Genomic DNA, 13,193 nt, shown 5'->3' with positions numbered 1-13,193 from the left:
GTTGATGCTTCCAACACTTAACAACGAATTTCCAAAAATAATATGTATTCTTAACATAGTATTTTTTTCAAATTCTAAAATCGAAATGACATAAATAATATTGTATCAGGAAAACTCTTTCTCCTATACAAGATTAACTGTCAGTTTTGAAAACCGACGTTATCAGAAGACAAAATCAGTTTTTCTCAACATGGATGTGGATTTTAATTCAAGGCTGCCACAAACTTAGCGAAATTCTTGAGGTAGTCTAGTGCCCGGTTAGTGAGTTTCATTTATCGGGAGTTATCTATTAGATAAACTTAATGGACGGATATCTCGTATTTTCAGTTTCTTCGAAAGAAAAACTACCGATAAGCTTGGATTAAGCTAACCCGTCGACGATGACGTACTATTTGACGTTCTTTAGTAGTGATGAATTTTTTTAGGAGAATTATCTAGTTGAAGTTCAAGTGAAATTCACCAGTTATCTGATTTACAGTTTTCGAAGCATTGTTAGTGACCCCAGAAAACTCACAAAAAATTAGCAATTTATCCATTCGTTAAAGTAATCAAACTAAATGGTTATTGATCGAGCTTAGAAACCGAACATATGTCACCTATACAGGGTGGGCCATCCATAACTTTCCACCCCGAATTTTGAGCTTTGGGATGGAATAACGAAAAAATGCTCAGACAGGTCAAATTTTGTTGAAAGGGGGACAAATAAGGGTGTTCAAATGAATTTGATATCACTACCCCTCTAGCCGCAACCCTTAACAGCTCTCATTTTTGAATAAGGAAAAGGGGTCGAGCGGCACCTTGTTGGAAAGGCAATTCAATTACCTTTTTGATTTTTTTTAATCGCTTTATTATTATACAGAGTGACTCAGTATTCCATCAATAACTTTCACATGCCGAATTTTGATCTTTGAGATAGAAAAAACGCTCGGACGGGTCGAAAAATGAATTCGATATCACTACCCCTCTAGCCGCTACCCTAACAGCAATTATTTCAATTTAAACGAAAGCGCACGATTTACGACCGTTTATCTCTATTCAAAAATAAATTTCTCTAAGTGGTAGCGGCTAGAGGGGTAGTGATATCGAATTCATTTTTCGACCCGTCCGAGCGTTTTTTCTATCTCAAAGATCAAAATTCGGCATGTGAAAGTTATTGATGGAATACTGAGTCACTCTGTATAATAATAAAGCGATTAAAAAAAATCAAAAAGGTAATTGAATTGCCTTTCCAACAAGGTGCCGCTCGACCCCTTTTCCTTATTAAAAAATGAGAGCTGTTAAGGGTTGCGGCTAGAGGGGTAGTGATATCAAATTCATTTGAACACCCTTATTTGTCCTCCTTTCAACAAAATTTGACCTGTCTGAGCATTTTTTCGTAATTCCACCCCAAAGCTCAAAATTCGGGGTTTAAACTTATGGATGGCCCACCCTATATGTTATTGTACTTGCGCGGGTATTTCGGTGAGTCTGTGTGTATTAGGACGACTAGATGATGGTTAGTGGAAGACCAAAACATTGAATCTCAAATTCGTCAACGCGAATTTCTCAAAATAAAAAGTTCTGGGCTTCGAATTTTTCCGGGTATCTTTTATTTTTTCAAGATGAAATAATGCATTCCGCTATAACTCAAGCGATCCAAGATGCTTCACCATTTCCTTGTGACAACAGTGTTTTGACGGGTCAAAATGCATACTCATTCATTTATGTTTTCTTGAGAATATTTCAAGTATGTAGGTACTTTTAGTTTCTTAGCATGCGTATTTCCTACAGATATTTGCTGTGATATTTTTCAGGATGGTGCAAAAATACGAGTCCCATTACTACATATACCGAGTTTTGCCTTCAATTGTATTACATTTCAGCAGATGAAGATATTATATTGGGAGCACAAATTAGTTCAGTCCCTTTTTTATAGTCGAAATATCTTTATAATCTTTATAATTGTAATATAAGCTATATGTATGAAAGAAAACTACTTTGAAACTTATTCTTATTTGAAAAGGAAAATAAAATCATTTGTTGTTATTCAAAAAAAATATTCTTTAACGATTCAAAGGGGAGGCCATGGCCACAAACTGCTGTCTAAACTATGTGATGCCATTTTTTCAAAAACGGAACGATCTAATCTGTACTCCAAATAAATCCTTAATTTCAGGAATTTTTCCCATATTTTAGCACCACCCCAATACTGTCGCTACTTTTCTATAGCCTATCTATAGAAGCAGTTCAGTCGACATATCTTGGTATTCGTGTCAAAAGTGAGCAAAGCCAACTACTTATTAGAAATCATAAAATGTTATACATACGTATTTGCAACGTACCAACTTGGATTTTGGCAACTGAGGTCGATTGCTGATCGCAAATGGAAGTCACTGGAAGATTGAGCTTTCTCTCGTACTCTCCCTGTCTGAAGAATTCGTCGCATACCTTCATGCTCCATTTTTGCGAAATGTCCCACGGCCTTGTGGGATTCGAAATATCAGCGCACTTGAGAGCGATCTGAAGGATGAAACTTCGGTCTTCCGGCCTCGTCAGGTCTAAACTGTCTTCGTCTAGATATTTCTGCAAAGTTCGAAATTCGATTCTGTTTGAAATTTATAAATCAGAGATATATACTTAGTGATTGGAAGAAGTAATCACCGATAAAGAGACGGAGCTGATAGTGCAACAAGTGTAGAAGTAAGTTCATGTGCAGATAAATTGTTGTGAGATGCAGATGTTTGGTTATTTGTTAATTTTGTTGTACTCACTTTAAATCTAGTAATGAACTCCTGTTGTCTATTTATATCTGTGGCAAGAATAAGATCCCGAATGAGTAATTCTAATTCGTCCCTGTATGGTTTCAGCTGTTCTGCTACACCGCTTTCTAATAAACAACCAACTGCTGATCTCCAATGATGGTTTTCTAACACCGACTTATTCTGAAATACAAAATTTAATGAACTATGCGTAGAGGTAGATCCAAATCTAGATAAGAAATATAGAAGTATAGAAAATGAAATGTTATGTGTTGAATCACGTATTTCAAATGAACTCAGTGTTCATATACATATAAGATAAAAAACATTGACTTCTTAAATGTAAAAGTAAGAGAAACTTAGGGTAATCGAGAAACTTGAAGAGTTGGATATTTGAATTTCATGTGTACCTCCTCAAAATTTTCAGGTATAATGAGTGTTCAACAATTATAACTGTAATCGTCGATCTTTCATATACAGGTTGCAAATGAATAGTTGCGAAAAAATTCGAAGGGTGATTCCTTATAAAAAAATAGTGTGGGTCTTTCATATAATTTTTTTTGAGCAGCCGCTGCTTAGAAACAGCTCCCTAAAGATGGCACCTGAAGAGTGAACTTGAACCTACAAACCAAAAACCTGACAGAAAGGCGATTCTGCAGACATTCTATGGAAGGGAGAAGGCAATTGCAAAAAATTTTGGTGATTATTTGTTCAAAATTCTTTTCTTTCTTGCCGAACAAATTTTAGTGATGGTTTTTTCTAGCCCTTGCAACTGTAGAGAAACACCACCACAATTTTTTTAATTGTCTTCTCATTTCCATAGAATATCAGCCCAATTTCAGAAAAAAATTTCAGTATTTAAGCATTTTATTTATTTTTTATTGAAAAAATGTAAATGAAACCCACACTATTTTTTGACAAGGAATCACCCATTGAATTTATTCCCAACTATCCATTTACACCCTAGATCTAGAAATGCGGACGATTTGAGTTTTTGTTGCTAGAAAAGTTTGTAGATATTCCTCGTCCATAGCTAGACGACACTTTGAACTTATTCCTTTCTGGCTTCGGCCCAGTATTAGCTTTCTGAATGAAATTTGTTCTTGTTCAAATATGCGTGGGTTTTCCATTTTCCATCGATAATTTAGTACCGTTGAAACCAAAGTTCAATTACATACGACTTCTATAGACCGAACGTTGAAAGTAATTTCCTGAAATTTATATTGACCTCTTCAGAATTTTCAAAGTTTGTTTAGCGGGAAAAATACTTTGATGCTTGCTTTCAACGAAATTTTCTATGCATCCACTCAATATTTCAATTTCAGGTTAAAGGAATATCCCACACTCATCAAAGAGGCACTTTCATATGCGCCAGTGGGCTGTAATGCTAGATAAAATCCAATTTCCTACTAAAATTCAGCGTATAGCTGTATAATGCGCTTAGATTTTACAAGGTTTAAAAATAACTATACACTGCTGAACAACTGAAGGATATTAATTTTTTTTTACATTAGCAATGCCACATACTATGAGCAGTGGGTTTACTCATTGTCGTTATTTCGGATACCAAAATTTAATGGCAACGATTTTTTTTCCTAAAATTGGATAAAAACGAGAAATAAATCACTGAGATGTTATACAGTCATTTATAAACATCCCCATTGATTAATTTTTTTGGTGGATATCACACATAACCACCACTTCCTTGAAATGAATCATAAGAAAGTAAACCTACATTACTGTCTACCTCTGTAACTTACTTGATACAAAATTGCGAGATGATTAGAAGTAGATATGAGAAAATGTTGGTTGACACCCGGATGGTCAAGGTCATGAGCTACTGCACCAATCAGAGCGGCCATTATTTCTAAAGGCGTAATGTGCCGACGTATCTGAAAAAAGAAAAAAATCGATAGGAATTTTCGAATCAAATTGATAATGGATATATACCTTTTCCTCCTGTAGAAAACAGTGCATGGCTTGGGTAATATCCGTGGCATGTATAGAGTTATGGTAGGGGTTTGTGCTATGATATCCTTCTTCGATAAGTGCTGAAAATAGAGGTTTGATCAAAACGTGTTCTGCATCTTCCTGATTAGATATAAGTGTCGAGAGATGCATGAGCGTGAGGTTTCAGAATTCATCAATAATAAACGATACACAAAGTGAAGTATTTCGGGTAGATAAATCTTGAAAAATAGTATCATACTGACATAACGGTTCAGTTTTTAATTTTGCTCAATGAACGAGTCACAGGCGTAGATTAGCTATCAATTTGGACTGCTGGAACGAATTTAGTAGTGTAGTTAACCTTATTAGCTTATCTTGTGCAACAGTTACAGCTCTTGATCTTCTTAATCGACACATCCATTGCTCAATTTGGAAGGCTTCCAAACACAATCAATCAACAATTGATACTACACAACAAGAAATGAGTTGCAATAGCCCTTTAAGGCATTTAATGGGCAACAAAAAATGATACACGTACAAGAAATGAGTTTCTTGTAAAATCGATAGATACAGAGGAATCAAAATGGAGAATATGTATCAGCGTTCTTTGTAAACAGACTACCCTGACAGTTCTCGAGTCAAGAAGTTTTCACCACCAGCTTCGACTCCATAATGAAAAACCTTTTCCACTAATAAGTTTGAAAAGTCTTGAGGCCTATAAAGTGGCAGTCCTGGAGTTGAAGCCATATTTCGCATGAAGAAAATTCCAAATTTATCCGAGTTTTGGGGGTATCAAATACGCTGCCTGTACCGAAATGTATTCTTTTGTGGTGGGTTTGGAAATTCGAAAGTTCAAACAGAGAACAAATATTACAGCGCACTGCGAACTCACCCCTACTCTTACCTTCGTGTTCATTAATTCCCTACATTTTTCCAATTCGGCCAAACAAATATTTAAAAGTGTACCGAACTCTTATCGTGCATATTTGTCAAACCGGACGTTGGGATACTTGTAAAATCGACTTTCATGTTTCCAAATGACGGCACTCTTCAGTAATGAAAAAAATTGCTATGCCGATTTGAATGCCCCAATTTTGGTAGGGGTAGATTGAAATTTTTATCATTTCAAAACCTTCGTATTTGCGGAGTATGATCAACGACCAGAATGAAACTCGTCAAGGCATATTTGCACAAAAATAACTGGTGTGTGGGAAAAACCAGTGATCTAAACATAATTTTTCTGGAGTTTGTGATAATTTTCGGTACAGACCGACTAATTATTGTCACTGCTAATTCATGATCATAATCGTTGTGTATGAGTACTGAATATTATGTTAAGATTTGTAACGATCAATATACGAATCGCAAAATACCTCTGCTGAGTTCGTTTCGGTTCGAAAGTTTAACTTCAAACGAGGTATTTCCAGGGTTAGTTTCTGACTGGACAACAATTGTGTTTATTCAACCTTTGTCTCCGACAAATTGGTTGTGAATGTGTTTGCGATGTTCGTTTACTGTAACAGAGCAATCAGAGCATACATTTATTTAGGGAGCACACTGAGTTAGTCTAGGGACATCAAGAGAATATTTTTATAGTTTTCCATTCAACTGTGAAAACTACAGGGTGAGTCTTTGACTCGTGCAAGTATTTTAAGAGTAGATTCTTGAGGCCAAAAGAAACATTTTTTTCCTTCACCATCTGCTCGGTTTAAAAGATACAGGCCGTTGAAAAACCATAAAAAATGTTATTCTTAGTTCTATCTCACAAACGGTTTTATCGAATGAAATGAATTTCGGAATATGGTTTTTCATTCATTTGATGAATCTTTTTCGAACACAAGATATCACCCACTTCGTTTTCTCATTAGGACCATTAAGCACCATGAAAAAACCAAAAATTCCAAAAAACCAAATCTTGAAACTAATTTGGACGCTATCTAATGAATATTTGAACGTTTTGTAAAATAAAACTATTCATCATACTTACTCGCATAATGCGCCGTTTTCGAGTAATTGATGTTCAAAAATTAAAAAGTATCTATGAAATTTGGAAAATTGGCTGAATACAACTCTGCTTAAAAGATCCACAGATGTGTAGGGTCACAGATTTAGCTAGTTATTCTGAAAGTAATTTTGTTTTTCTAGGGGTGGCATAGCTCATTATGAAAACTTAAAATGGCTATATCTTTTTATCAGGACCGAATCGGAAAAAATTGTATAGAAAAAAGTGTTTCTTTTGACTACAAGAATCTACTGTTAAAATATTTATACGAGTCAAAGACTCGCCCTGTATATAATACGATTCTCAATCAACATTTCTCATCAATTCTCGTCAAAAGACTTTAGGGGGTAATTCATAGAAAGCATGTTTCCTACTGGATGACTGTTATTGTTGGCCACTTAGGGTTTTAAGGTAGATATAATGGAAACATAAATAGATCGTGCCTTCTGGCAGATATAAAATCTACTTCGAACAAAAAAAGCAACATCACTCAAAGTATTAACAGAAATAGCAGATGCTGACCATGGTTTTGGTGTCATTCTACCTCGTCACAGCAACACACCTAATACCTCGACGAATTGATGCCCCCTTTATTCGATGACAGTAATGGGCAAGTTTCCTAAAACTCCAAAATTAGTTATCCAACACCTGAAAGATTCGCTTCAAAATTTAGAAATTTCAGAAATACACCCTTCGAAACTTAGTAAACATTCGAATATGTGAAAGCTTGTGACGTAGAAAGCCTTTACTAAAATCTAGTAATTTTTGTTAATTCGACAACAGTGGCACCGATCAAGAAGATATCCACAGATTGCATAAAACATAGCCTACTAGAGTTACTTCTAGTAGGCTATGCATAAAATTGTTTCTGTAATCTGTGTCTATACCTTCTTAAAACCGATTACATTTTCTGTCATTGTTTGTTTTTTTTGACAAATGTGATCACAAAACTTGATATTTATTACGTCTATGTTGATCAGAAAACTTTCATGACCATTATTGACTCGATGGGCGTTGCCGGATTGTGAAAATGACGTAGAATGTTCATGAGAGAGCACTTCTGAAATCAGAATTTTCGAAAGTGAATACAGACAAAATGCAATATGTTAAAATTCGAAAAAAATATATTTCGATATATTTGAGGTATAAAGATTTCAATAACATATATTTTGAAATTTAGGAAAATACCCCATTTTTATAGTGAAGGATTACAACCATCTGACAGGAAGGTGTTGTGGTATTAGTTGTGTGGTTCTGACGAGGTCAAATGCGACCGAAACCATGGTCAGCATCTACTCTATCTGGATAAAATTATATTTCTTTTGATACTTTTAATATAAGTTCGATTCAGATCGTTGAATGTTGATTTTATATCAGCAGGTGTTATGTATACCATTAGGAAGAAATATCAGATGAACCAGGATGAGATGGAGTGACCACAAAAATGATGGAAATGAAAATGGAAAATTTCCGATGTAAAACAGGCAATGCACCTTTTCAGAGGGAATAGAAGGGGAAGAAGAATAACAATCATTTTGTCGAATAGCAATGATTGCATTGTCAATTCTCGTTAAAAAAATAACCACAAACATTTGTATTTGCGCCGTGTGCGCAGCCAGAACAATTTCTTCGGATGAATTTTCGTTCGATATAGCTTTCCGGCTACATGTACAATTTTTCATTTCTGGATCATTATCGTACAGGAAACAGGAAAAATTTGTGGAACTCATGGGACACGTACATATACGGAACGGATATCGATATTCGGGTCACGACCGCCATCTATTGGAATTCATAGCGCACTATCTGTATTTCATATGGACGTAAGTGCCGCGCCAACTATACAAGAATTGAAGTTCGTTCCTCCAGGAGAGCTATGGTCCGTGACCAATCGAGATATAAATTTTCCCACAGGAGAAGGGCCGACCCGGAACGGCCGGGGTTGCCAGGTCGATGGGATCTCCCCAAAAATAACTCTTGGAAAAATGATTTTATTGAAGGAATAATTTTCCAACTTGATCCAGGTAATGTGGTGGTTTAACATCAAGAAAGTATGAGTACTTGTCTTGGATGGTCCACAAAATGAGGCGGTGGATGTTCAAGTTTCAAGAAATTAGAACTTTGTTGATTACCAGCTCCAGGATTGTATAAAGTTCATAGCAAATATTATAGAGAAGAAAGATAGGAAACGAAGCGACTAAATACAGAGACTCTATCAAACACAGTGACGACAATTGGAAATTTAGCAAGAATATGGCGGCTTAGAAGCACAGATTTCAATGCTATGATATCTAATTCGGAATGCGGATTGGCTCACGTCACGTCACGCGACAAAATCCGCCATATTCTTGCTAAAACGATGAAAAACGAGACTACAATTGTCACAACTGTCTCGTTAGAGTCACTGTACGACTAAAGTGATGTGAGCGCCATCTGTGTTTCAAAAGTGTTCTTAACCCTTAATTTGATTCCGTATCCTATGAGATACGCTATATTCACGCAAGTATTATTCTGTGTAGAGGGCTGCATCAAGTTGCATAATGTAGTATATTATATATATAAACCTAATTTCATTCAAACCCACAACTATTTCCGCCATCTATACAAGTTGGTTAAAATACAGTATCATTGGTTAGTAATATTGGTTTTTTATAAATGTTCTTGCCAAATTAAGGGTTGAGGCCCTAAGACTGGTTAAAATTTCAATTCGAGGGACATATGAAATTTTGCGAGATGTCAGAGAATGTTTTAATTCCCGTATCCATAGACAACCTCATATCGCCCTTTGTTTTTCAAGCCCGTTCTAGTTGCTGATTATTGAAATTTTGTCAAATTTTTTGGCGAAAACAGAATATAGTTCGAAAATTATTGTATGGTGAAGAACTGTGGACAAAATAAAACAAATTTTACTAAGGAAAATGGGAATGTAAGTATTAAAACTGGTAACATGTGACTCGGTCATTCATTGATTTTTATTTTCAATGCTACGAAGTGGATAAAATTTTCAGGGCGTAAAGGCCTGCAAACACTACTGAGTACACCATGTGCAATGAACATTTTACTGCAAGTCGATTAAGAACTATTCATCCACGTAAATTGTTGTATGCAAGAAGCATCCCTTGCATGAAGGGCCCATTTAGGGGAAATTATGACTTTTATACGTCCATTCAAAGATTCTCAATTGCCTTCAATATATTCAGAAATGCTAAAGTTTTATTGATTTCGATTTGGGAATCGGGTGTCTGTCAAATTGTCGTTTGGAAAGTCAAAGTTTTATGAAACCACCTGTGAGTGTTTTTTCATTCATTAATCAATTTGTATATTGTGTCATAAAGAGACCATACCATGAAGAAATCATAAAAAAGCATGAAGAAAGAAGAAATTATACTGACGGACTTCTTTCTATAATACCTCTGTAAGGTTTTTTCAATTGGGGTTCTGAAAATTTTGTAAATAATATGTATGTATTGGTTCATATTAATTTCTGATATAAATTGTACAAATTCAACAGGATTTATTAATTCAAAACGTTTTGCACAGAAAAAACACCTTTGACGTACCTATAGCAGATAACTATATACTCTTGTGCCCTAGTCAAAGCTCTATTCGCTCTATTTCTAATTTTTGTAAATTTTTATAGATTGAAAATAAGAATTTATCACATCCAACAGCGTTTTTTATTGATACCAATTGAATTCCAAACAATGTTCAGATGAAAACTAACATCCTGGTCACGAAACAAAACCATCCTTTTGTTTTGTCGCTCAGGATGTTTGTTTTCTGGTTTCAATAAAGTCAATATTGAAATTCAATACAAAGAATAGGATTCGAATTTCGCGCCCCTCAATTATAAAACAGAAAACTGTTATTAAACAGTTTTTCTGTACTGACAATACGTTTTCAGCGCCATCTCATTGTCAAAGGTGTTTTCACTGGCCAAAATGTAGTCGGTTTTTGATACCAGCGATAACGGGGCGTTTCCTATCTTTCTACTCTATAATCTTTGCCTCACTGAGCAGTTCCGGGATTAAACAGACATTATTTTATTGGGGATTTAATTCCACAGACTTGGCAACCTCGCAACCAGGAATTGCGAAAGGAGAGAAGAACTCACGGCTCGAAAATGACAATACGTCATTGTGGAAATGGGAAAACAACGTCTGTCAGCTGGGGACCGAGAATATCATAACTTTCTTTCGGACAATAATCGTAAACTGCAGGGTGTTTTTAGCAACGCACTTCATCTCGATACGGTTGAACTAGCGGAAGAATATAATAAAAACAGTTTGTTAGGCCCTCGTTATACGTGTGTTTCGATCGGACACTGCTGCTCTATAAGCCTTCATTCGATAAATAGGAATAACATGGAGAAATCGTTACTGTTAACTTATGTAAAAAGGTCAGGGTATTCTCTAATTTTTTTGTCATCATACAGACGATCTTATCACAAGAAATCGAGACATGAGGATTGAATTAGTGTTTCACTATCAGAATATTAAAAAGTCAGAAGCCGAATATTAAAGAGGTTCATAGTTTTCCTTCCTTACGAACATATCATTGTTGAATGCATCGAAAGAAACGTTATGGAGTTAATAATATTTAAAAACTATTCTTCTCAAAAAATCAATGGATTGAATCTTGAAGAAAAAAGGATCTTGAGAAGGAAAAATACTAATTTCAGATACAAAGGGAACGGTGTTGAATAATTGAGGCATAATTTTATTCTTCAACTTGAAAGGCGGCTCTACTTCTGGGTTCTTTAGTTCAGCATTATATAATGTAGTAAACAAAGGTAGGTACCAATATATGTAATGGATGATATCTGAGAAAAAAGTAGGGACATAGAGATAATGTTATTTTCAATTGAAAAGATGCCTTCTTCAAGTGAAATAACAAGATATGCCATGCCAGGAATGTGAATCAAAAGTAAGGAATCATTTAAAAGATGCTGCGTGGGTTTCTTTATAGAAATAGGCAACTGTTGATGAAATGTATACTTTCAATTTAAATGAAGAGAAAAACTTATTATGAATATGTAAATGAACAAATCATTGTTTATATATAAAGTGTGATTTTGAAAGCTATCTCAATATTTGCTACTTCCTCCTTCCTCCCTTGTTATAATTTTCAATTATTTTCTAGCGTGGAACCAAGATAACACAACAAGCTTCAACCAATCATTCATGCAGTCATGACGACTGTGCATAAACTCGAATAAAATGAGCTTTCCCTTTCCAATTTGACAATTCACAACTTGAATGAATCCGAATAAAAGCGTGTAAAAAACTTATTTAGATATTTGAATTCTGAAACTACACCTCATTAAAATCAATATTGGGAATAAATACTTACTGAAGAGTTTCCAGACGCGAACAACGTCCAAATTGAAATAGTCTAGAAGGCCGTACCAATGAAATAAATGAACACAGAGAACTGGTAAGGACCGGCCACCAGCCACTGTTTCTAAGGTGAAAGCGTTAAATGCCCATCTACCACAATATTCCAACATTCTCTGAAAAAATAAGATAAAATTAACGCATGAATATTCTTCGAATCTTCAATGATTTGCCAAGAATGAAAAATTAAAAAAAAATCTGAATGAATGAATTTTCATTACTACAACAAAGTATTTGAGAAAATGTTACATGAAAAAAAAAGTTTTTTCAGTAAATCCGCGGAATAACAAAATTCGTATAAGTTCATATTCTGGTATATGCGCTCGATAGTTTATTTTTGTAGCTATTTTATGGTTTCAATAAAGCAACAAGAAATTTATCTCGTTTTTTGAAGATTTGGACTCACTTGAACTAGACCGTGATGAATATCATCAAGTATTGCATGGTCCTGATATAGAGAGCGTGTTGTAAGCTTCTTGCGACGTCGTTTATGCATCGTAAGAAATCGGCCAGAGCTCCTCTGGGTGGAACTCGAACCCATGGCATCTAATAATATCCAGTCTTCTTTGGAGAAATATTTTTGCAGTCTTGGAGTTTCCACTGGAGCTGTAAGAAAAGATTGGAGTTATTGATAATAGTTAACTTATTGCAGTTCAATAATGGACAAAGAGAAATCGATAATTAACAACGCAAAATCGATCACTGAAAGGAATAGGTAAACAGACAATTAACCAACAGCTTACCAATATAAGATGGTCATTACTTTATAATCTCGACGTAGAATATTTCGAATTGTTTAATAGAAAATGGGCTCATTAGTTATAATGAAGACGAAAATGTCAATAGAAAGTGCCAAGAAGATATAAAGAAAGGTGGTGCGATTCAATTCAAAGCTGACTGGATGAGTGATTACGTAGAAGGTGTAGCAGTGGCGTAGCATAGACAATGGGTGAAGTAATAAAGAAGATAATTCAAAATAACTCAAAATTTGTGTGAAAAATCGATTATCTAGTTAATGGGTCATTGGAGGTGCTGAAGAGACGTTCACAAGTTAGTGGATGAGGTTTGAAATATTTAAATCAATTTTGGTTATGAATTCTCCATAAC

At 35.0% G+C, this 13,193-nt stretch overlaps 1 protein-coding gene across 6 annotated transcripts in view; it reads right to left on the bottom strand.

Moving 5' to 3' along the window:
• LOC123309533 overlaps window positions 1-13,193 on the bottom strand; it is a 155,035-nt gene that overhangs the window by 16,870 nt on the left and 124,972 nt on the right. For 5 of the 6 annotated variants that reach the window (XM_044892699.1, XM_044892717.1, XM_044892712.1 and 2 more), the window contains 6 exons: window positions 12,493-12,692; window positions 12,043-12,202; window positions 4,689-4,789; window positions 4,499-4,630; window positions 2,751-2,921; window positions 2,307-2,562 (listed from right to left, as the gene is read on the bottom strand). In XM_044892699.1, the coding sequence (XP_044748634.1) occupies window positions 2,307-2,562; window positions 2,751-2,921; window positions 4,499-4,630; window positions 4,689-4,789; window positions 12,043-12,202; window positions 12,493-12,692 (1,020 nt within the window). The remainder of the gene's footprint in view (window positions 1-2,306; window positions 2,563-2,750; window positions 2,922-4,498; window positions 4,631-4,688; window positions 4,790-12,042; window positions 12,203-12,492; window positions 12,693-13,193) is intronic. The other variant, XM_044892704.1, reaches the window with a different exon arrangement.

The sequence above is a fragment of the Coccinella septempunctata genome, chromosome 1 (genome assembly GCF_907165205.1).
Source record: "Coccinella septempunctata chromosome 1, icCocSept1.1, whole genome shotgun sequence".
Lineage (NCBI taxonomy): Eukaryota > Metazoa > Arthropoda > Insecta > Coleoptera > Coccinellidae > Coccinella > Coccinella septempunctata.
Note: the sequence above shows the minus strand (reverse complement) of the source record. Positions and strands in the feature narration are given on the sequence as shown.